The sequence below is a fragment of the Tiliqua scincoides genome, chromosome 9 (genome assembly GCF_035046505.1).
Source record: "Tiliqua scincoides isolate rTilSci1 chromosome 9, rTilSci1.hap2, whole genome shotgun sequence".
NCBI classification, from domain to species: domain Eukaryota; kingdom Metazoa; phylum Chordata; class Lepidosauria; order Squamata; family Scincidae; genus Tiliqua; species Tiliqua scincoides.
In genome coordinates, this window is record NC_089829.1 from 45,335,899 (window position 1) to 45,361,365 (window position 25,467).

Consider the following 25,467-nt stretch of genomic DNA (forward strand, 5'->3'; position numbering starts at 1 on the left):
TCAGAGTTGCCAGGGGCGACTCAACCAATGCAGGGCTCCCCTATTATGGCCATTTATTGGGTAAGGCAACCAGTTGCCCTACACAAGAGATGGCTCTGCTTACCAGTGGTTTGCCTGCACTTCCAAGCTTACCAGCAGTAAGTGACAAGTAGTGGGGACTTCTCCTTGTCAGCTTGAGTTCTGAGTGATGCAGAACCAAAGCTTCCATGTTGGTTCAGGGAGCAGGTGCAGAGCAATGATTCAGCAGAATCAGCAAGCACCTGGGACAGGCACACCCTGGGTGTGACCAAGCCAAATACTGATTGGCTGAGCTGACTATATGAAGATAGTCAGGAGGAGCCTCAAGTGCAGCAGTAGAGGAGTTGATGGAGTAACTGTGAGACCGCTGCCAGTGACTGAGGAGGCTGGCTACTGTATGTATGTGATATTACTGACTTATGGACTGAACCTTTGACTGTGTATTATTGGAACTGATTTGGATTTGTTATACTGGAACTGACTGCTCTCCGTGCTGACTCTTGGACTGTTAAATGACTACTCTATATGTGATATCCCTTGACCAATACAACTGCTGAAAGTACTCTGCTGTAGTTGAAGTGTTGTTATTGCAACCTGTGCATATTGGGACAAGACTGGGAACCTACACCAATCCTCTTATAATTTTTTACAAGCCCCCCTTAAACCTTAACATGGGTTATGGGCCCAGGAACTGCTGAATTGGTCCCAGGAACTGCTGAATTGGTCCTTGCAACTGCTGAGTTGAACCTGTGAGCTGGTGAGTTACAAGAACTGCTGTTGTTACTATTAGAGCTACAAGTGACTGCAAAGATTTAAAGAGCATGGAGATGAACACAGTTACAGCCTCAGGTTTCCTGATAACCCGGTTGAATGGACATAATTATGCCACTTGGTCACGTAAAGTCTTGTTACTGCTGAAGCGAGAAGGTCTGTGGTTGTTAATCCACCAGACTTGGCAGTCCTCAATGAGGAGGACGACGCAGAACTGATACAAACTTATCAAAGGGAAAATGAAAGAGCATTATGTTTAATTGGCTTGACCTTGGAGGACCAGCAGCTGGTCCACATTGACGGACAAACCTCGGCTAAAGAAAGTTGGGAGGCGCTCAAAAGGATTTATGTGCGAGATAGTGTCGGCGCGCAGATACATCTCATGCAAAAGCTGCTACAGACATGCCTCCAGCCAGGAGGGAACATGCTGACTCACCTAGAGTTTATGAAACGAACTCTGGGGGAACTCCAGGAAAAAGAGCTAAATTTCACTGAACTGCAACAGGTGTATATAATTCTCTGCTGCCTTGATGAGAGCTATGACCAGTTTGTGGCGAATCTGGAGGTAGTACCTCAAGCAGAACTAACAATTGCCAGCCTGATAAGTAGACTCCTTGATGAAGAAAGGAGGAGAAATGACAACAGAGTGATTCGAAATCACAAGCAGAATTCCTCAGCCCTGCAAAGAGGGAAAGCACCGGTGGAAAGAGTAAGTGACCTTGACTCTGCAAAAGCTTACTCTGCCATGAGAAAATGTTATAACTGCCAGAGCCCTTCCCACTTAATCAAAGACTGTAGGTCTAAAAGGGGAGGAAAGAAACCCCTCCGTTATGGCAAGGGAGGAGGAGTAAATTTGTCTGTCACTGGAAAAACAAAGGACTGTGAAACCTATTTTGTTATTGACAGTGGGGCAACGGCAAACATTTGCAAAGATAAGAGACTGTTTCAATCATTTGAGCCAGCAACAAACCAATGTGTTACACTAGCTGATGGAGTCACAGCAAAAGTGTGTGGAAAGGGAAAAGTTGTTTTGCCAGTACTGCACAGAACTCTTGAAATGGTGTATGTGCCAAACCTAACCTACAACCTCCTATCTGTTGCCGCGTTGACAAGGCAGGGCTACACTCTGCAATTCAATATGGAGGAGTGTAAGATAATGAAAAATGCTGAGCATGTAGCAACTGCTAAACTACATGATGAATTGTATGTGTTATACAGTAGTGCAAAAGAAACTGTGGGGTCAGTGTTGACTAACAGAGCAGAACACTCCCATTGTATTCATAAGTTGCACCGTCAACTTGGTCATGCATGTTTTCCAGCCCTCAGAAAGACTGTTGAACATTCAGAAGGGATAAAATTAAAACCCTGTGGTTTATACCTGGACTGTGAGGTATGCAAAGCTGTAAAGTCCAAAGCTACACCCACCAGAAAGCCTGGTAAATATGAAACTAAAGAGGTCCTGGATCTAATCTTCATGGACTTAATTGGGCCATTCACTCCCAGCATGGGAGGAGCAAGATTTGTGTTGTCCATTGAGGATCACCATTCTCGTTATGCATTTTGTTTTCTAATGGGCACAAAAGCGCAGACCAGCCAGACTGTAGAATACTGGCTAAAGTTTGTCAAAAGAAAAACTGGCAGACTACCAAAATGCATCATAACTAACCGGGGTGGTGAATTTGTAAACCAAAGGTTTGACAGATTGTTGAAAGAAAATGGCATAGAGCACCGTATGTCAGCACCTTATCGACCTCAACACAATGCCCACTGTGAGAGAAGGGGTCAAACATTGCAGAATATGGCATTCTGTATGCTTAAGGACAGTGGTCTACCATTTAAATATTGGGGCGAGGCAATGATGTGTGCTTCGCATACATTGAATGTGATCTGGCATTCTGGCACTGGAGAAATACCATACAAGATATGGCATGGGAGAACACCATCACTGGACTATGTACACATGTTTGGTGTCCCTGCTTATGTACACATACCCAAGTCTCAAAGGCTTAAGGGACAACTGAAAAGCAGGAAGATGTATTTCCTTGGGTATGATGCGAACCACAAGGCGTACAGATTTGGGTACTTGCACTCAAAGGACATTGTTATCAGTGCAAGTGCAAAATTCCTTGAGGACACTACAGGGTGGGAACGTTTGGGGCCATGTGTTGCCACATCCTACCCGATAACGGACTATAAAGGTTTACAACCAAAGAAATCTGTCCCTGTGAAGGAGAAAACGCCAAAAAGAAAACCTCCTATACTGAAGGAGGAGCCTAGGGATGAGGAGACATCCTCTGAAATGAATGACAATGAATTGAAATCAGAAACTGAGACTGAAATACCAGACCCACAACCTACTGATGCTACTGATGATGATGTTAATATACCCCGTAGATCTACAAGAGAACGTAGGGAGCCTGATCGGTTCAAACCCGGATTTATTTGCCAAGTATCCATTGAACCTTCCTCATATGAAGCTATAAAGGACATGCCTTTAACTGAACAAACAGCATGGAAGGCAGCGATCAATGCTGAATTGCAATCTATGCAACAGCTCAATGTATATGAGGAAGCCTATCTCCCACAAGGGGAGAAAGCAATTGGAAGTAAATGGGTATTCAAGGTGAAGAGGGATGAAAATGGTCAGACAAAATGTAAGGCCAGACTAGTCGCCCAAGGATTTGGGCAGGAAGCAACTGACTATGATGAACTGTTTGTGCCTACTCTCAGGAATAGTTCCTTGTATAGTGTGCTGGTGTTAGCAGCAAAGGAAGGATATAAAATAAGGCATATGGATGTTAAGACCGCATATTTACATGCGCCACTTAGACACGCTGTATTCATGAGAAAACCTTTGGGGATTGCTGAAACTGACAAAGGATATTGGCTACTGAAAAAGAGCCTATATGGACTAAAGCAATCTGGATATGAATGGAACCAATGCCTTTCTACTGCACTGAAGGAGGAGGGATTCTACCAAGGCACAGCTGACCCATGTATTTTTACCAGGGGTAAAGGCCAGCTGAAATCTATTATCTTATGTTATGTAGATGACCTAGCAATATTGTGTAAGAATGAAGAACAAACAAATGTTCTAATAGAAGCATTGCGAAAAAGGTTTACATTGCGTGACTTGGGGGAAATACATAATTATGTTGGGTTGGATATAACTCAAGTAGAAACTGGCTATAAAATCTCTCAAAGAGGCAAGATAGCAACCTTACGGAAAAAGTTCAACATGGAACAGTGTAATGGGGTAAAGACACCCATGGAGACTGACTTTGAAAAAGATGACTCACCCAGTCCCATGTTTGACACTACCATGTACAAATCATTACTGGGAAGCTTAATGTATATTAGTCAGTGGAGTAGACCGGACATAGCAATGGCTTGCAATATATTGGCCAGGGCATCCAGCCAACCCAAACAGAAACATTGGCTAGCAGCCAAACGTGTTCTGAGGTATTTAAAACAAATAATTGACTTAGCATTGTACCTAGAACCTAAGGGTAGTTTGAGTATTACAGCATATGTAGATGCTAATTTTGCCTCAGACACAGAGACAAGGAAGTCAACCTCAGGCATGACATTATTTTTGGCAGGAGCCTTAGTTGGGTGGAAAACTGTAAAACAGAGACATGTGTCGCTATCCACATGTGAGGCTGAATTTGGCACGCTGAGTGCAATGTGCACTGAGATTGTGTGGTACAACCAACTACTGATAGACCTGGGCATACAAGTACCTAAACCTATTGAAATAATGGAGGACAATCAGGCAGCCATACAGATGGTTATGACACCTGGTGTGAGAGGGAGATCAAAATACACAGATGTACGCTTCCAAAATGTGAAGCAATGTGTGTCTGATGGCTTAATAAGCCTAACGTACTGTGAGTCGAGCCAGAACGTGGCAGACACACTGACCAAAGTGCAAGGAAATAAAAGGCATCATGAAAACTGTGAGATGCTAGGACTAAGGGTCTAAATATGAGAGAGGACCTGAACCAAGGAGGAGAATGTCAGCTTGAGTTCTGAGTAATGCAGAACCAAAGCTTCCATGTTGGTTCAGGGAGCAGGTGCAGAGCAATGATTCAGCAGAATCAGCAAGCACCTGGGACAGGCACACCCTGGGTGTGACCAAGCCAAATACTGATTGGCTGAGCTGACCATATGAAGATAGTCAGGAGGAGCCTCAAGTGCAGCAGTAGAGGAGTTGATGGAGTAACTGTGAGACTGCTGCCAGTGACTGAGGAGGCTGGCTACTGTATGTATGTGATATTACTGACTTATGGACTGAACCTTTGACTGTGTATTATTGGAACTGATTTGGATTTGTTATACTGGAACTGACTGCTCTGCGTGCTGACTCTTGGACTGTTAAATGACTACTCGATATGTGATATCCCTTGACCAATACAACTGCTGAAAGTACTCTGCTGTAGTTGAAGTGGTGTTCTTGCAACCTGCTCATATTGGGACAAGACTGGGAACCTACACCAATCCTCTTATAATTTTTTACAAGCCCCCCTTAAACCTTAACACTCCTGCCTTGCCCCACCACCACTGAGAGCATCCTCTGTAACAACATAGAGTGTGGCAGCGCAAGATGGTGCTTTGGGAAGCACCCAAGGCTTGTTATGGCTTTGTTGCTTGTTCGGAGTGCAGAGGCACTGAGAAATGTCGCAGTTTGGATGCTGCTTGGGAAGCCCACAAGGCCTAGGGCCTGGTGGCTTGCTGGGAGTACAGAAAGCAGATGCACTGAAGGGTTAGTAGGAACTGAAATAGCAAGGAATCGGAGCAAGGATGAGGCGGCAGTCATAGATTCAAAGGGTATAATGCTGGCAGGAGAGCTCGAAGCAGAATGCTGGGAGATCGAGAGAGAATGCGCTCCTCCCGGCTAGCCCGCTCAGCCTTTATTGAATCTTAAAAACATGACACAATGCTATTACAACATTAAGGGTTATTAAAGGTTAATAAGATTATACTGGCGGCCTACTAGCTAGTTCTAGCTTAACCGCAATCCACATTCCTAGGTATGATTCTTCTTCATAACATCCTCTTGTTGACAGGCTACAGAGCTTCAGACTCAGCATGTCACCAAGGCTGCGCACGTTTGCTCTGCGCAAGTGCAATGTGTGCTTTGCTTTATTACCAACATACAAAGGCTAAGGCTAGCGCCTGCGTAGATGACCACTACAATAGAGACCTTGGGGGAGGAGCTTTCACTTGAATATGGGATAGAATCTGCACACTGTTGTCCTCAGTACTGGGGAAGGGCTTCTCATAGGCTCCTGGTTTTTGTTCAACCTGGTCTACACTTGATGATGCCCCTGCAATGGAGGTTAACAACCTACTCTGCAAGCTTTGTATAAAACACAACAGTCGAAGCTTAACTATAGCACTAAATCATAGTATTCTTGTACAGCACTTTTTGAATGTGAAAAGTTTTTCACAAACAATAACCTTGTAAGGAAAGCATTATTATCCCTATATTGCAGCTGAGGCTGAGCTGCACCAAGATCACTTAGTAAATTGTCGGAAGTGGTGAGGTTTGAACTAGGATGCCCTGATTTATAGTGCGGGTGTGTAACCATTATGTCACATCACCCTCATAGTCATGTGAGGATCTTGCAGCAGGACTGTTGCAATCCCATAATAGCTTTCAGAGGAGTATAAAGCTGAGGTGCTTATTTCTGACAAACTTCCAAGCACAAAGGAAGCAGAAGCTGCAACTTCAGGAAGATGGCAACAGATTTCCGTGTTCGCAGCGTCTTGGTGACGGGATCAAATCAGGGAATTGGTCTGGGTTTGGTGAAGCAGTTTCTGAGGCTACCATGTCCACCTCAGTGGGTCTTTGCAACAACCCTATACCAAGATGGACCAAAGAACAAGGTGAGAATCGAAAGCAGCCCCTAACACACCTGACAGGGTTGTTCTAGCTAGTGGCTTTGTCTGTAATTCCCAAGTGTCTCCTGGGACCTCAGGGAACATCTTAGGATCTATCTCTATACCAGCCACGTGCAGCTCTTTGACATATAATAGGCAGCTCATGAAATACGTTGGCTGAGCTTTTTGCATTACAGTTAATATAAAAGGTAAGTAAGAAATTTTCAAGCTTTGTAACTTTTTACCAGATTTAACTGAGAGTTCTCTGGGTCAAAACATTAGTTTAACGTTCATAATGAATAGATATAATTAAGAATTTAAATGCTTCTTACATATTGTGGCTCTCAAACATCTGAAGTTCATTGCAAGTGTCTCTCATGTTAAGCAAATTTGGTCACCCCTGTTCTATATGTAGCCTTCTCTTGGTGCCTAATCACAGTACAATCAAAGGCAATTTTTTCTTTTTTTCTTTTTTAACAGGAGATAGAGGAGTTGTTATCTCAGCACCAGAACCTGGTCCTACTGCATTTAGGTAAATATTCAGTTCCATGGGCGCTGCTTGATGTTCCTCCATGCTTGAGAGTTGTACTTATGAACTGGTTCAAGTTCTGTACCACAAGAGTGCCTCCAAGTGTGGGAGAGGAAGCAATGCCCAGATCTAACTATAGTGTACAGCAGCATTTCTCAAACTATGGGTTTGAGAAACTCACCCAATTTCTGGTGGGTCCCGCAGGGCCTCCAATGAAAACACAGGTGATGGAAAGGTCAGATAACTAATTGCCTCGAGCCCTGTGGCTATTCAAAAAATCAGATAGCTGCTAACTGCCCTGCAAACAGCTGAGCTCCTGCAGTTTGCAAGCTTGTGTAAATATAGGGAGATAAATGTCTGAGCATTTTTTCTGGTGCGTTTTTTGTCCAGATCTGTCAATGACAGGTAACGGGAGCAGGTGTCACATCACTAAGCCCTTCAAGTCTTTTAGGTTATTCATTAGGGCTGCCTCATTACGAGAAATGGATAGAGTTTTCTGCAAATAAATATCACTTGTAAGTAAATAAATAAATATTATTTCTTTCTTTCTAGATCATCTTTTTTAAAGTCTTGCAAAGCTAGGTGGATCCCAATAGAGCAGGGGTGTCCAAAGTTTTTGGCTGGAGGGCCACATCATCTCTCTGACACTGTGTTGGGGGCCGGAGGGAAAAAAAGAATTAATTTACATTTAAAATTTGAATAAAGTTGCATAAGTTTACATAAATGAATATATTAAAGATGAACTTATATGAATGAATGAAGGTCTTGCAATAGCTCAATGCCTATAAAAGGCCTTGCACAAAGCAAGGTTGACCTCTCCTTTGCTGTCTCTGCTGCATCACAGACATGAAACAGCAAGCAGTGGAGGGAGACCTCATCCCACAGCTCACGTGAGAGGTCAAACCGTCGTCCTCATGCTGAGAGCAGTTGCGTCGGGCCAGTGCGGGCTCCAGCAGAACTCCAGAGGGCCAGAGGCTCATTGGAAACTGGGGGCTCCCTGAGGGCCGCATTGAGAAGCCTCGAGGGCCGCATGTGGTCCCAGGGCCGGGGTTTGGGCACCCCTGCAATAGAGTGTCCTTCTAGAACGTAGATCCCAGTGTTAAAAAGTTTGGGAACCACTGGTGTGTATAGCCTTTTGCCTATACAACAAAACTTTCCAGAAAACTTTACAAAATTCATGAGCTAAGACATCTGTTCTGGGAAAAAAAAAAAAAAAGCACTAATGCTGACCTTGCTTTGAAATTAGCCTGTGGCCACATGATGATATTGTGTTGCTCATTTAAAGATCTAGATTTCCTGTTGTTCCAGGCAGTGCCTCACAGTTGATGCATGTACTTTTGATAGACTCCATGCCAAAAGAAGCCATCATTCTCCATTTCCAGCTAGGGTGCAGTAACCACTGGCCTAGCTAGTGGAGTTGATGGGTTGAGGTGAAAACAATTCCATCGAGAAGCAGTTCCCTTGCCTGGACAGACTGGATAGGCTTTAGGTCTTCTGACACTGAGCTTCCCCCAAGCTGGCTGACTTACCAGTTTTATGTGGATCTGTTTTGTTACAATACAATACAATACAATACAATACAATACCTTTATTGGCATATAAAATTACAACAGTCACAAAAAAATAATCGGCCACTGAAAAGATATACATGATGGAGAGGGGAAATAGAAATTGATTTAGGAAATGGAAGATCCAGGTCTACAGAGCTTGCGTCCTGAGTACACTTCTGTACTGCAGCGAGTCATGGACTCTTTGCTCACAACAGGAGAGGAAATTGAGCGCTTTCCACATGCGCTGCCTCCGACGCATCCTCGGCATCACCTGGCAGGACAAAGTTCCAAACAACACAGTCCTGGAACGTGCTGGAATCCCTAGCATGTATTCACTGCTGAAACAGAGACGCCTGCGTTGGCTTGGTCATGTCGTGAGAATGGATGATGGCCGGATCCCAAAGGATCTCCTCTATGGAGAACTCGTGCAAGGAAAGCGCCCTACAGGTAGACCACAGCTGCGATACAAGGACATCTGCAAGAGGGATCTGAAGGCCTTAGGGATGGACCTCAACAAGTGGGAAACCCTGGCCTCTGAGCGGCCCGCTTGGAGGCAGGCTGTGCAGCATGGCCTTTCCCAGTTTGAAGAGACACTTGGCCAACAGTCTGAGGCTAAGAGGCAAAGAAGGAAGGCCCATAGCCAGGGAGACAGACCAGGGACAGACTGCACTTGCTCCCGGTGTGGAAGGGATTGTCACTCCCGGATTGGCCTTTTCAGCCACACTAGACGCTGTGCCAGAACCACCTTTCAGAGCGCGATACCATAGTCTTTCGAGACTGAAGGTTGCCAATACAAAGGGATAAAAACCTGGCAACTGCTAATATCTGCCTGGTTATCACTTAGCAAAGCGAAACAGGGATCGATAAATGGAACAGTAGGATGTCGTAAAAAGGGATCCAAAAACAACTTTCAAAGTGGACAATGCACTGGGCAGTGAATCAGGATGTGCTCCAATGTGTCCAGCTTGAGGTGACAGAAGGAGCACAATCTGCTGTACCAAGGAGTGTGAGAAAATCTGCCGAGATGGTACGAGGAAGGAAAAATGTTAAAATGCGCAAGCATAAAAGCCCTTCTAAGGGAAGGATTTATTAGGGTATCAAAATATTTCGAAAGCTGACCTGGTAAAGGACAGAGACCAAAAAAAAGAGGGGAACAAACTGGGTTAAGATCCACGGAAAGAGAAGTAAATTCAGCTTCCCAAAGCCTAGATTGGATTAGCTTATAGGCCCTGTTAACATCAAGGCCCACTAAAGATTCCAGTGAAAGATCTAAGGAATTCAATTTGGAATCAATGTTTAAAAACCAACTAGACAAAAAAGGGTCTCTTAACAGGTCATTGAGAAGGGAATCGGGAGGGAGGGACAAATGAAGCTGGAGCCAAAATTTAAACGTTATAGCCCATGCTGTGGTTGAAGGGAGATGGACTCCCAACTCGAGAATCAGCGTTGCTAACCGGATGGAATTTGGAACTCCGAGAATCCTCCTAAAAAATACGGCCGCAACTCGGTCCAGGGTTTTGTTGACTTCCTTAATCCATACAGGGACACCATATAATAGTTGGACCACAATCTTAGCTCTGAAGACCTGGAGAGCGGCAGGTACGAATTGGTTACCAGTGCTATAGTGGAAGCGAGTAATCGCCTTAAGGTGATGATTCGAAGTGGCGATAGCTAACTTCCTATGGGCTGCCCAAGTAAGTCGATAATGGAAAAGCAGGCCAAGATATTTAAAGGTGGGCACTTGCTCGTAGGTGGAATGGCCTACCCTCCAGGCCGACGGGGACCAAGATTTTGAGAAAACCAGGATTTTACTTTTGTTAGCATTGATAGTCAGATTGTTGGATGTGCAGTAATCCTGAAAAATAATGAGGGCTTGATGAAGACCAGATTTCGTTAGTGAAAGAAGAACTGCATCATCTGCATACAATTAAAGGGGTACAGGAACACCATTAAGGGTAGGGGGAGAGACCCTTTCGTTAGAAAAATAGGAGGGGAGATCAGATAGAAAGAGGTTGAAAAGTGAAGGGGCTAGAATGCATCCCTGTTGGACACCCTTATCGATAGAGATATTATCTGATAAAGGACCTGGAGGGCCAGATCAAACTTTACATGAATTAGAGAGATGAAGACGACGGATTAAAAAAGGAGACGAGGATCGATACCTCTAAGGGTAAGTTTGTCCCAAAGAAGGGATCTATTGACAGAGTCAAATGCACCCTTAAGGTCGAGAAACGCTACATAGAGCTTTCTACCATGATGGATGAGATATTTTTCAGCTGAAAAGGAGAGCAAAAAGGTATGGTCATTCGTAGAAGAACCAGGTCGAAAACTGATTTGCTCTCTGCCAGGAAGGTCCACCGAAAGTGCCCATGTAGTCAGTCTCGAAAGCAGGAGTTTCGCATACAACTTACCGATGATAGAGAGTAAGCTGATTGGTTTATAATTCTCCAGTAGGGCAGGATCACCTTTCTTAAAAATGGGGACAATAATGGATAATAGCCAGGATGCCGGAATGCAACCTGAGCTATTTACAAGAGTAAACAAATTGGCTAGGGGAAAAGCCCACCATGTGGGTTGACTGGTAAGAATCTCGCTGAGAATACCATCAGGACTCGGAGATTTACCTGATTTTAAAGAGGAGATTAGAGATAGAACTTCACTTGGATCCACTGAGGGCCATTCTGGAAGGTTAGGGACAGGCGAGGAAAATGTTTTATCTTGGGAGGGAGCGGAAAAAATATTAGAAAAATACACCACCCAGGAAGCGGGAGAAACAGAAGAGGGATTTGAACTTAAGGGGTGAAAGGAAGGAGAGACTAAGGACCAAAAGGCCTTATGGTTGTTGGAGGAAATTGCAGTTAAAAGCTGCCTCCATTTATTCTGGGCATAGTTGTGTTTTTTTGCCTCTAGCAGATCTTTAAAATGCGATCTTGATTGAAAGTATGATTGTAGAGCTGAAGGAGTAGGATTATGACGAATAGAAAGAAAAGTCTGTCTAATTGAATATTTGAGTAACTGACATTCCCTGTCGAACCAGGGAGAGCGGTTCAAGGGTTTTGAAGCGGTACTATATGAAATCAGGAATGTGGATAAAGAAGACGTAATAGTAGAGTAAGTAGAAACAGCCTCTGTGGAAGAATTGGTTGCAATCAGAGATCTATGAAGAGCAACAACCGCTTCAGATGTAAACCAGGAGGTTAGAGCCTCCTCTAAGCGATGAGACCATTTGAAGTGAGGGGGAAGAGGATTGGTAGAATTGTTGGTATTGTCATTAACAGAGGGAATGGCTAAAAGTAATTGAAGAGGAAGATGGTCACTTTCATGGAAAGGGACAATCTGAAAATCAGAAAGCTAAGGGAGTAAGGGTGGGGAAGCAAGAACAAAATCAATAATGCTAGACCCTCTCGGGGCAAAATGGATAAAGGGAGGGGCGTTTCCAAATATCCATTCAGGACAATAAGTTTCAGGACAGTACATAAATTAATCAAATAAGGCGCGTAATCATTAACCATCTGGTCTGAGGAACAGCGAGGACGAAGGAACCAGGGGTGAATAGAATCGTCCACTTCTAGTTGCATGAACCGAGCTAAAGCAGTATTATTAGGGCCACGTCTAGTGTTAAAATCTCCTAAAATGAGGAGAAAAATGGAAGACTGCAAAGAAAGATAATTGGAACAAAAAGCCTTCACCGCATCCCAAATATGTAATGTTGAAGCATCGGACGGTGGAAAATATACATTGACCATCCAAATTTGTACGTTTTGGCAGCGGAATAGGAAAGATTGAAAATAGGGAGAGGTAGAAGCAAGGGGAGTTAAGATGAACTGGGAAGAGTTTTTGGAAAAACAACATAGTCCCACTCGAGGGCGGCCTTTCAGATTTAGTTTGAAGGCTGGGAGCGGGAATGACTTAAAACCGAGAAGAGAAGGGGGAGATTGGGACCAAGTCTCTTGCAAAAGAATTAAATCATAGGAGGACAAAAAGGAGACAACCTCCTGGTCAAAACGCTTCTTCCCCCAACCCGCAATGTTCCACAAAAGAATTTTGGGAGGGACAGAAGGAACAGGAGCAGGGGAGGGTAAGGGTAAAGGTCAACAGGGGGAAGAGGGAATATCATCGGGGGATACAATCTTTTGAGAGTCATTCAAAGGAGCAGGGAGAGATGAATCATGCACTGCTAGAAGCTCGGGTGGAGACAGCTCATCAGGAGGAAGAGTGTTCTTTCCAATGTCCACAGTTGTAGAGTAGTCGAAGTCCATTGGTGGAATCATCTGGGCTGAAGCATTAACTAGCCGAAATTCGCCCCTTGGTGGAGGATTGATGATTATGCAGGAAGGAAACTAAAGATTTGGGTGTCAGAGCTCCAACTCCAATGTCCTTCGGCTTGGAGTCTCCCACCGGAAGATCTGTTTTGTTTTCAAGCTCATGGTTTAAACATAATGTCATACCTCCAGATGTCACTGATCTCGAGAGTATCAATGCAGCTGTGCAGCAAGTACAAAAACATGTTGGGGAATGTGGGCTGAATCTCCTGATCAACAATGCTGGCATCAGGATCCATACCACCTTGGCGACAGAAACCGCCAAGAGCATGATGGCTGAATACAACACCAATACTATCGGGCCACTACAGGTGAGCCAGGTAAGCCACTGCCTCTCAGCCTTGGGGAAGCTCTTCATTCAACAGCTACTCTCCAGGTAAGAGCTGTTGATCTTTGTGTGAACGAGCACCTGAGTATATCATAGTGTGGACCAAGTTGCTTGACCACATTAACTGTGTGACCTGGCTGGATTCATGAAGAGCTGATCATTTGGTGAAGCTACTTTTGCTTTGGAAAAATTACACATCCATCTCTAAGGAGATCTGGTAAGGAGGTAGATCAAAGGCCAAACTTCAGATGGTGGATTTCTGGCAAACTTTAGACATAACCTGTCAAGTAGTCTGCACAATCCAAGAGATCAACTATGCTTGGGAGAGAGTTCTCCAGCCCTTCTCCAACACACATATACTGAATGTATGGAGGGGGAAGGGGGCCTGTGTCCACTGCTCCAGTCCCCATCGGTGCATCCAGTCAAAAGCTTGAAAGGAAGCTTACCTTGCATAGGAACTGGGATCTCAGGCATGTGGATGTCTGTGCATGAACAATGCTCATAGAGGCCCCTTTTCACATTCACAGTGCAATCCTCTACACCTTTACTCAGAAGTAAATCCCATTGTACTCAACAGGGCTTACTCTCAGAGAACTGTGTTTAGGATTGCAGCCTCAGGGCCCAATCCTATCCAATTTTCCAGCACCTGTGCAGTTGCAATGCAGCCTCAAGGTAAGGGAACAAATGTTCCCATAACTTAAGGTGGCCTCTGTGACTGTAGTGCACACCCCATTGGCATGGCTGCACTGGCACTGGAAAATTGGATAGGATTAGGTCCTCAGCCATGTTGTGGACATGGCTGGAATGCCCAGTCCTGCTTCCCACTCCTGGAGGTTTGGTGAGGTTTGGCCTACAGCAGCAATTCCCAAACTGAGCCGTGGCTGCCCATGGAGCTGCGGAAACCTGCAAGAGGAGCTGTGGAAACCTTGCAAAAAACCCACCGCCTTATACAATATATAGAATTTAAGCCCTAGTGGGGAGCTGCAGCCAATGGCCCAGTAGGTAAAGGGAGCCACCAGTTGAAAGGGTTTGGGAAACACTGGCCTAAGGCGAAAGGATTGTTCTCATAAGACCTGTCAGTTTCTCCAGTGCTGGAAAAGCAGCAGTTGGGCTCACCTTTTCACCTGCATCATCCAAAATGCCAAGGCCTGTCTTGCCCGGCTTACAACTACTGGTCTTTCCACACAACTCTGAAGCTGTTGAGGAAGTGGCACATTAAAGGTGGTCTGACTCGTGCTCTGAGCATGTGGTGAAGCCCTTATCTGACTGCAGCAAACTCCGGCAGCCTTTGTGTGGATCTCCTTGCTCCACCTACATCATTAACGTACGTCCCAATTTCAGTTGTGGGAATCAGCCTGGAGACCTGTTGTCTGCAGTCAGTTTTTGCACTTTGTTATTAACAAGTCTGTGCAGACATTCTCCTGAGGGGTTGATGGGAGGGAGGCAGTCATCACACAGGGATAGTGCATCTTTTTGGCTACCACAACTACCAGTTGTTTTTTTCCTCTTGGCCTTTCCTTAGTTTTGGGCTTGAGGAAGGAACATTTTTTACAGGAAAGCAAGCAGCAAAATGCTTTGTATGATACAGCCACTTTTCCCCACTCTTGACTGGGGAAAGTGCCCTACTGTGAGTAGGACCACCTTAGGAGCTGTGGAGCCCAACTGGAGACATTTTTGCAGGGCACCAGATTCACAGCCAGGGTCTGTAGAACCTTAGATCAATAAAATGTAGTGCAGACTTTATGTCTCTATGCTGGAATGGAAAGCAATCAAAATGTGAGCTTAAAAAGTGCATGTGAGTTAATGGACCAAATGGATCTAAGCACAGTAGTAGTTGGCAACCTTCAGTCTCAAAAGACTCTGGGATCGCGCTCTGAGTGGTGGTTCTGGAACAGCATCTAGTGTGGCTGAAAAGGCCAATCTGGGAGTGACAATCCCTTCCACACCGGGAGCAGGTGCAGTCTGTCCCTGGTCTGTCTCCCTGGCTGTGGGCCTTCCTTCTTTGCCTCTTTGCCTCAGTCTGTTGGCCAAGTGTCTCTTCAAACTGGAAGAGGCCATGCTGCACAGCCTGCCTCCAAGAGGGCCACTCAGAGGCCAGGGTTTCCCACCTGTTCCTAAGGCCTTCAGATCCCTCTTGCAGATGTCCTTTATCGCAGCTGTGGTCTACCTGTGGGGCGCTTTCCTTGCACGAGTTCTCCATAGAGGAGATCCTTTGGGATCTGGCCATCATCCATTGTCACGACATGATTGAGCCAATGCAGGCGTCTCTGTTTCAGCAGTGCATACATGCTAGGGATTCCAGCTCGTTCCAGGACTGTGTTTGGAACTTTGTCCTGCCAGGTGATGCCGAGGATGCATCGGAGGCAGCGCATGTGGAAAGCGTTCAGTTTCCTTTCCTGTTGTGAGCGAAGAGTCCATGACTCGCTGTAGTACAGAAGTGTACTCAAGACACAAGCTCTGTACACCTGGATCTTAATATAAAATTGCATACATGTAATTGCATATGTTGGCATCCTTCAGTCTTGGAAGACTATGGTGTCACGCTCTGAATGGTGGTTCTAGAACAGAGTGTCCTCTCCAGTGCGCAAAGCCTGGGTAAAGTAGGTATGGAGGATAGGCTGTTACCCATGCAGCAAATCCCCCCTCTCCATGTCGCTGAAATGGTCCAATGGAAAGGCAGAGGCCAATACGGTTGGTTCCAGCAGCGTCGCAGGAGTTGCCAGAACGTGACTGTGTTCAGCCATGAACTGCCTCAGGGACTCCGGCTCCGGATTTTGCCTGGAGGTTGACTCCTGAAGCCTTTTCCATAACTGGATGTAGCCACAAGGCAGTGGAGGTTTGGGATTCGAATTTTCCTTCTCTCAGATGAGCTGCCTTCCCAGGCTGACGAGTCCCATCTACCCGGTGGCTGTTTAGTCGCCTTTTACGACAAGTACAGCCCAACTGAGGGCCTATTCTTATCCCCAGCCCCCAGGGGATAATTGCATATAAACAAGCAAAATGTGTAGAGTACCTTTGAAAAGTAGTTACAAAACCACTTGTTTTAGTAACTAAAATGTGAGATGCTTTAGAAAAATATTAATGTAATCTTGTTTTACCCTGGCACAAGGCCCCCTTAGGTATGGGGCCCAATTGGCTTAAAGCAGCCCTAACTGTGAGACATCAGTCAAGTACCAAAATGGATCTCTACCCACCCAGCCTACCCTGTTGGGGAACAGGCTGGTCACCCATCACAGAAGATGTATTTCTAAGACACAAGCCAAGGTTGCTTTCTTCCTCTCCCCGTCCTTTGCCATCGTCAGCAGCAGGATCAGGGCTGTCTCATCCCTGCTATGAGGATAAAATGGGAAGAAGGTTGCTATGAGGATAAAATGGGAAGAAACCATGTACACCACCCAAAGCAGCTCCAAGGAAAATTACACCATCCAGAGCAGCTGCAAGGAGTGCAATAGAGTAACTCTTGCTTATGTTGGACATCTATCCCATAGATGTGACATAGCAAGAACACAGTACTGTACCTGTGTTCAAAGGGATGGGCAGGTCATGAAGACCAATGTTACATCGTAGTAGCAATTATAATTTCTCCCCCCCCCCCCCGAAGGATTTGTTCAAACACTGTGAAAGCACAAACTGGCCTCCTGATCTGAGCTGGTGCCCTTATATGTCTGCCCTGCGTGCCTACATCAAGATACCCTTGCAATATATTGCAATTGCCCTGCCACATTTCCCAGTTCTCAGAATAGCCATTGGCACTGTCTGTCTTCCTCTCTAGGCATTTCTGCCCCTGCTGAAGATGGCAGCTCAGAGAAGTCTCCAGGAAGGACTGAGCTGCAGCAAGGCAGCCATTGTCAATATATCCAGCGCTGGAGGCTCCATCGAAGTCATGCTCCTGTGGGACAGGCTACCGAATATTGGCTATCGTTGCAGTAAGGTACTCAATGTGGAAACCCCCATGAAATTCCTTAGAAGAGTCTGGGAGCCTCACCTGCCCTGGTCTGCTTTCCAGAGGGCTTTTGAACATGATGTCTATGTGTGAAATCCTGTAAGGCATTGTTCACTTGTGGGATATATCCCTTCCCTTTTGGTTGTACTTCTGTTGCATTTTCTGAAATCCCAAGTAGGAGGAAGAGGGTAACCTTGGTGCTCTTTGCTAGTGTTCCGTACAGTAGCATAAATATAACAGTTTTCTTGTTTGGGTTATCCCAAAGCTGATCATCATAGGAATAGCTTTAATTTATTATAGAAATAAGTTTGCAAAATGGTGCCATCATTGCAGTGTGATTGTCACTCATTATGACCTACAGGTGTCCCAAATCCCGCCCAAGGAATGCCCTTGGCAGTCATGCAAAGCACGTTTCCTATGACAGTCACAAGAGCAATGGGCAAATAAATGTATTTGTCTAGGAAGAAAAGAAAATAGTGTTAGATCTGAATTCTGGAACAATACAATATTTCCAGTTCTGTCAAATCCTGCTTTTGAAAGGGTTACTTACTTGTTAGGGAGTCAATTTAGGCTGCAGGAAAAGAGAGCTACCTCTGTCTGGAGCGTGACCATTGGTGCATTTGTCAAGCAGTCTGCAAAGTTGCTATATCCTCAATCCCAGTTCCTATCAGCTGGATGGGTAAACATATAGTAATACCCCAAACCGAATTGTAATTACTTGAGATGTAAGGACCCCAGACTTAAGCCACTTAGTTATTGGTTTTTGCTTTTCCTGCTCCTTTCTAGATCACTAAATCTTGGGTCAGAGAAACCATTTTAGGCTACAATTGTACACACTTTCCTGGGAGTAAACTCAATTGAACACAATGGGACTTACTTCTGAGTAGACATGCCTAGGTTTGTGCTGTAGGTCTGCAGCTGGTTGCAGCCTCCCCTGCTTCCCCTTGCTTCCTAGCCCAGCAACAGAATGAAACTTGGTGTTTTTTCTAGAACAATTGATTCAGCAGAAGCTCTACTGCCAGTCCCTTGTTCAGTGCCCCATCTCTGCTCATTGTGTGCGCTTGTCTGCTTTCTCTTGTAGGCTGCTTTAAACATGCTCACCAAATGCCAATCGCTGGTGTATCCAGACTATGGGATTCTGTGTGTTTGCATCCATCCTGGCTGGGTGAAATCTCACTCTACAGAGGTAACCTGCTTTCACTTTTACATCATTAAAAAAAGCAAAAAATTAACTAACTAATTAACCAGCAGTGCATTTAAGAGCACCTGGAGCCTTCTGACCCCAGGTTCAGTCCCTGGCCTTGCTAGTTTAGCCTACAGGATTGGTGCTAGGAGATACGAGAAGCAGCAACAAGTGGAAGTGCAAGACTTTTAGCGTGGCCCTTTGTACCTGGGCCCAGGGTCAAAAAGGGTGTCCAGGAGCCAAAGGAGGGGAGCCAGAAATTTCCTGGGATCTCAGAAAACGTTTGCATATATTGTGTGAAGACGAGCACTCACATTTTGTGTAAGCCTACATAGTTTGATATACCATAAATTGTAGAAATTATACAAATTAATTAACTTTATACTCTTGATAAAATTCTTCTCAGGGGCCCTGCCACTTAGTAGTACTTTTGGTAATGCTGTATCTTGAATTTCTCCCATGTAAGCTTGGGTAGCTCCCGCCTGAAGCTCTGGAAAGCCAGTACTCATCAGTAGAAATACTCACCATCATGTCACCCCCAAGGTGGAGATCCAGGTGGTGCCACCAAGATATCAAACAGCACGTGGTTTTGGGGCCAGGTACTTAGCCTGGCAGTGGTTCTTTCCTAGCTAATCAGACACCTTTTCATGGCAGGCAGACCTGACCGTGGAAGAGAGCACCCAAGGCATCGTCCGTGTGCTCTCCACGCTGACTGAAATGGATAATGGTACCTTTGTGGAATGGGAAGGACACCGAATTCCCTGGTGAGAGCTTTGTCTAAGAAGGCGGAGAGGCAGCCTGCGCTTGCGACAGACCTCCCAATAAATGAACCGTATTGCAAGAAAACTATGTGCGGCTTTTTTTCTTCACTAGGATCCAGAGAATCAGCCAAATATATAACCAAATAGAAAACGTTTCTCAAAAAGATTTTAGCCAAGAAGAAGCATCAGACTCAGCAGGAGGGACATTAGGAAACTTCCTTAGGGGTGTACGTGAATATCTAAGGGCACAATCCTAACCTAGTGCTTTCCCAGGAGGGTCGCAAACATAACCCTAAACGTAGAGCACGTTTGCACCTCCTCAGGAGTTGGCTGGGCTGCTGCAAGGACAAGCACTGGCCTGTGGAGGCTGTATTCAGCCTTTGCAGCAACTTGGGGAGAGAGGGTTGTGTTTTTATACATATGATTTGAAACTATTGCAGCCACTCCAAGTGAGGTAGATCATTAAAGGAAATGCAATTAATTAATTAATTAATCAATCAAACATTAAATTGTATAATTAATTTTTCAATTGTATAATTGAATTTATAATTCAATTGTATAATTAGTTTTTCAATTTAATTTTAAAGTAGGACTAAGGGGCAGGTGAAGAAAATGCTCTGATGCAGTTTCTTATCTGTGGGTCGAGACCCACCAGGTGGGTCGCAAGTCATTCTCAGGTGGGTCCCCACTCATTTCAATACTCTATTTTCAGTCTATTAGACTTGAGGCTGCCAAGGCACGTGACTGCATTGGACAAATGTGACACTCCTGTACTTCCAACAGGCTACTATGTTTCTCCTCCCCTGAGAGGTAAGGCGGCCTGTCAATCAAAGGACGGACGAGCGAATGAGCGTCGCCTTCCCACTGACGTCACAGGCACAGCTTAAAGAGGCACCCGTGCGAGCCAGTCACTTTCCCCGCCCCCTCTTCATGCTCATTGGCTCTTCCGTCCTTTGATTGACAGATCAGTCATGAGGGACTGGCGCTGCCACCCCCATCCTCCAGGGGGCCCCTGAGGCGAGGAGGCAGCGGGGAAGAGTGCAAATGCGCAAGAGGGAGCGCCTGAATGCACATTGCTGTATCCAGCGGCCGATGCTGCAGGGCAGTCGGATCTGGGGGCGGGTCCTGTCAGGGGGCAGGGCCAGGAGCTTCCTCGTCCTGCCCCCCCTCCTGCTCCAACCCTGCACATGCGCAGAGCCGCCGAGTGTTGGCCCTGCCTGACTGAAGCGGACACCCCGTGCGTCGGTGGTTGGAGGAGGCGGGGTGGGGCACTGCGCTTGCAGTTCATTAATTAAATTAATTAAGAGAGTTGACATTAACAAACACAAACCCACAATACCCTAAACCAGCCATTTTAACCACTGTGCCATGGCGCACACTGGTGTGCTACGAAGGGTCCGCAGGTGTGCCTCAGGAGCTTGGGGGAGGGGCGTCTGTTAATAGGGCCGTTGGGGGATATGAGCCCCCACCCAGCATGGCGGCCTTGTCAGTGGTCCAAAAACCGTTAGTCGAAACACTGGTGTGCCGCGAATGGTCCACAGTTGTGCCGTGGGAGGTTGGAGGGGTCATCTTTTAGCAGGGCCACTGGGGGTGTGAGGCCCCCACCAGCAGCATGGTGGGCCCTGTCAATTGTCAAAAACCGATGGTGTGCCTTGACCACATTAGCACCTTGTCACTGTGCCATGAGACGAAAAGGGTTGACAATCAGTGCCCTAAACATACAGTAACACACACCACAGCATACGACAAACAAGCGCAGTCAGTTCTCTTTATACATGCATCCACAAGGAGAGAAATTGCCACCTACTTCTTGTTATCTGCGCCTCTCCTCACTGCCTGCTAATATTGCGCTGGCCGTGGAGGTTTGGGATCAGAGTTTTCCTTCTCTCAGATGAGCTGCCTTCCCAGGCTAACGGGTCCCATCTACCCGGTGCTGTTTAGTCGCCTCTTACGACAAGTACAGCCAGACTGAGGGCCTATTCTTATTCCCAGCCCCCAGGGGATAGTTGGCATGTATTAGCTCTAGAATTACCACAGTTATCCAAGGAACGGTGGGAGTGACCAAAGGAACCATAACTGATTTAATGAGCCATTTGCAGTTTCACTCCACTGCCTCATGGCTACATCCAGTTATGGAAAAGGCTTCAGGAGTCAACCTCAAGGCAAAATCTGGAGCCGGAGTCCCTGAGGCAGTTCATGGCTGAACACAGTCACGTTTTGGCAACTCCTGCGATGCCGCTGGAACCAACCAAATTGGCCTCTGCCTTTCCATTGGAACATTTCAGCGACGTGGAGAGGGGGGATTTGCTGCATGGGAAACAGTCTATCCTCCATATCTACTTTACCCAGGTTTCACATACTGGAGAGGACACTCTGTTCCAGAACCACTATTCAGAGCGCGATACCATAGTCTTCCGAGACTGAAGGATGCCAACATTGCGCTGGCACTACATCAAATGGGCATTGGTATTCACCCCTGGAGAGTTGTCAGACACATTTGTGTCCGCTTCCAGACTTGTCCCATTGTCCCATCTACAACATATAGATGGAGATTGAATGAATTGTTGTTACAAAAAGAGGTCATAAAAAGGATGCCAAGCAGAAATTAAGGGAATTTTTTAATCTGAATTCAAATAAGAGAACAGAAATGAGGACAGTTTGGGACGCTAGTAAAGCCTTTATGAGAGGATACTTTATTCAGAAAAGCACAGAATGGAAAAAAGAGAGACAAAGTAAGTTTCAGAAAATTGAAGAGGAAATTAAAAAGAAAGAATATGAGCCAACAGAAGTCCCTGGAGATAAAAAAAAATAGTACAGCAAATAAAAGATTTACAGCATCAGCTATCTTTGATGACGGTGAATCAAATGGAAATTAAAGTTTGTTAAACTAAGATATTTTGAGCATGCTAACAAACCAGGAAAATGGTTGACTTACAAATTGAGGAAGGAGCGAGAAAAGAGAGTAATTTTAAAATTGCAGGAGGCAGGATAAATTTATACTGATCAGGAGGATATAAATAAAAGAATTGCAAATTATTATGCTAATTTATACAAAAGTCAGAAAATAGATTAAGTAGAAGTAAAGAGCTACTTGGATAAACAAAATTTACCAAAAAGGTCTGAAGAACAAAGAAAAATTCTAAATAATAGAATAACTCCATGTGAAGTTGTAGAGGCAATAAAGAAGATTGATACAGATAAAGCTCCAGGTCCAGATGGCCTAACACGTAGATTTTATGAATGTTTAGAAGAAGAAAGTCTACCATTGCTTAACACGATGAATGATATTTTGCAGACTGGGAAATTGCCAGATTCATGAAAAGCAGCAAATATAACTTTGATTCCTAAAGAAGGACAGGATTTGATGGACATAAAAAATTACAGACCTATTTCCTTGTTGAATAATGATTGTAAAATATTTACAGCAATTTTAGCAACTAGAATGAAGAAGATATTACAAAATCTTATACATGAAGATCAATGTGATTTTTTACCGAAAAGGCACGAGTGATAATATCAGAATAGTATTGGATTTGTTGGAGTACTATGATAAAAGAATAGAGAAACAATTAGCATTGATTTTTTTAGACTTTGAGAAGGCGTTTGACAATTTGAGCTTGTGGGCAATTTTAGTGTTTTTACCTGTTTTATAATCTCTTTTTATTGAATTATATATTTAGTGAGTTATCCTATGTTGTAAGGAGCCAGGAATGAATATTATTCTGCAGATAGGACAGCTGAGGCCTGGTGTCATGGCTGCAGCCAGAGGGTTGCAGCTCCAGCTTCAAGCCTGCTTATGCAGCAGATAAAGTGGAAAACATGTTTATGACCAAGGGTTCAGTCGGCTGGGGGCCCGGAACTTTTTGCTCTGACAATATCTGGGAGGACAGATACGGGAAACATGTCAGGATGTACAGAGAAAGAGATACAGGAAACATGTCAGGACGTTCAGGGCAAAGTGACCTCCTGATTTGAGAATTGCGGAAGGTCCCAGGATGAGAGCCAAAGCTTGCGTAAGAGGGTCTCATTGGATAAGGGATGTACTTGTTTTCACAATGCAATAAAACCTGTGAGCAGGGGGAGGTTGCTTGGGGGCTGGTCCTATGTCCTGAGATGGTCTTGTTTCTGTCCTGTATGATAAATCTGCTGGAGAAATAAAGATGGACTAAAGAGTAGTACAAGTTTCTGTCATTCAATTTGGTTGCTCGAAAAAAGAACCAGAAAAAGGTAAATTCCTCTCTAACAAGCTGGACTTTCTTGATTACCGTCTTAGAGAAGATGAATTTTGGAGGGAATTTTATTCAATGGATAAAATCAATCTACACATCACAAACTGTGCAGGTAGTGGTAAATGGAGAACTATCAACAGTGTTTGAGATCCAAAAGGGAACACGACAAGGATGTCCACTGTCACCACTTTTATTTATACTTGCCTTAGAAGTGTTGTGTAGAGATATCAGACAGGTTTATGCCAAATAAAGGTTGAACGAATGAATGATATCAGACAAGAGGAAAGACTACAAGGTGCAAAGATTAAAAATGAATGCTTCAAATTAAGAGCATTTGTAGATGATATTGTTGCAAGGTGTTGCAAGGTTCAAAAGCAAGACTCGGTCAGCAAGAGTGGTGATAGTCTGCAAGCATTTATTCTGAGCCAGCAACTGGCGTCTCAAGGGACTCCTGTCCAAATCTTTGAGTACCAATGTCAATCTCAATCAGACCCTTTATAGCATTTTGGGTCCTTTGTTTGAAGAGTTGTACACTTCTCATTGACTGGGGTTTGACATCATAAATGGGGACATTTGATTGGTGAGTTTCAAGTTACAAGTTACAAATAAGGCAAAACCATACATTTAAACATATACAATTCAAAGTTTTCAACAACCACTAGAGTGCACTGTAACCTTAATTTTTCTCAGAACTGGCCTTTTGGCAAGTATTTAGAACTTATCACTTGGCACACTAATGGAATGACCTCGTAGATGTTGCAAGGAGCCACCTGTGTTATCTTGTCTTACCTTCTTTGCTTCTGTTCCCAGCAACTACTGTGGGGCTTTCTGCCAACCTCTGTTAATGCCTTATTCTATTTGTAACCTGTTTGGTACCTTTAAAGAAGTATAGTGGTGTAATTTCATATACTTAAATACAAAACAAGCCAAAACTCTCATTATAAGGAAAGATTTCTTTTAAGGATTCTCTCATTCATTTTCAACCAAATTTACAGCTTTCTCTGTCAGCGTTTTTGCTCAAACTGGGACTTTCTCATGGATGTTTCTGTTATCTCCTGCGTAGCTAAGAAATCCTATTTCAACCTGCCGAAACCTTAGTCAACTGTTTCCAACCTAGTATCTTAAAAAACCTATTACAGCTTGCCAAATGAACATACCAAAACCTTTCTGTATGACACTGTTGCAAACCTCTCTGTGTTCTCATCCTGTTCTCATCCTCATAACATTCCGTTTTCCCTGTATTACGAAGACTTCCCACCATAATGTTGCAAGTCCGTGTAATTAACCTTTCAGTTTTCTCGCTTTCTGGTGCCAAATAAGAGCCTGTATCTATCTTTGAGATGCAACTTTCTTTGCCCAAATTCCTAAGCTGTGACCTTTAACAGAATTGCTTTCTAAGCTGTTTCTCTGTGAAACTGACTTATGATTTTAACCTGAAATGGCTTTATTATGTGTTATTAAACCTTTTTAATAAAATCAGGCAACTAAAACTCACTTAGAATAACTCTTATATGTTGGTTACACCTTTTAGGGACAAAACAGGTTTTAAAATATAGAAGAATAAGTGGGGAAGCAGACATAGTGATCTCCTTAGTATTTCTATGCGATTTTGTGTGAATACCTACTTGTATGCATATAAGGTTTTTTAGCTAAAACAATAACACTGTTCTTTGGTTTAAAAGCATGAAAGAATAATGTTTTTAACTGCAAACTGCTGTTTTCTAAAAACTATTTCTCTGTGCTTGTTAACTGCCTTTGGTTTGCCAACAGAAAGCCTATTGTTCCTCTAAGTTATCTCTCTTGTTCTGCTGCCAAGCATTCCTGCCAATTCTAGCTGCCAGCTTGCAATTTTCAAACAGAGACAGAGAAATGGTTTTTTTTTCTTTAAGCATGAGAGCATCTTCCCTATTAAGCTTTACTAATGATATAGCATAAGTGGACCCTCTA

General features: G+C 44.4%; 1 protein-coding gene across 1 annotated transcript; it reads left to right on the forward strand.

The window, feature by feature from the left end:
• The first annotated feature begins 6,531 nt into the window (after positions 1–6,531).
• Positions 6,532–22,610, forward strand: LOC136660677 (uncharacterized). The gene is made up of 7 exons (XM_066637985.1): positions 6,532–6,681; positions 7,156–7,207; positions 13,209–13,396; positions 17,177–17,335; positions 18,429–18,533; positions 19,185–19,294; positions 22,409–22,610. The coding sequence occupies exons 1-7, from the start codon at positions 6,532–6,534 to the stop codon at positions 22,608–22,610; spliced, it is 966 nt and encodes a 321-aa protein (XP_066494082.1).
• Positions 22,611–25,467: the final 2,857 nt, after the last annotated feature.

Coding starts and splice junctions, on each gene's coding strand:
- LOC136660677 (XM_066637985.1), top strand. CDS start 6,532: ATGGCAACAGATTTCCGTGTTCGCAGCGTCTTGGTGACGGGATCAAAT. Junction 13,397..17,176: donor GGCCACTACAGGTGAGCCAG/GTAAGCCACTGC, acceptor CTTCCTCTCTAG/GCATTTCTGCCCCTGCTGAA. Junction 17,336..18,428: donor TTGGCTATCGTTGCAGTAAG/GTACTCAATGTG, acceptor TTTCTCTTGTAG/GCTGCTTTAAACATGCTCAC.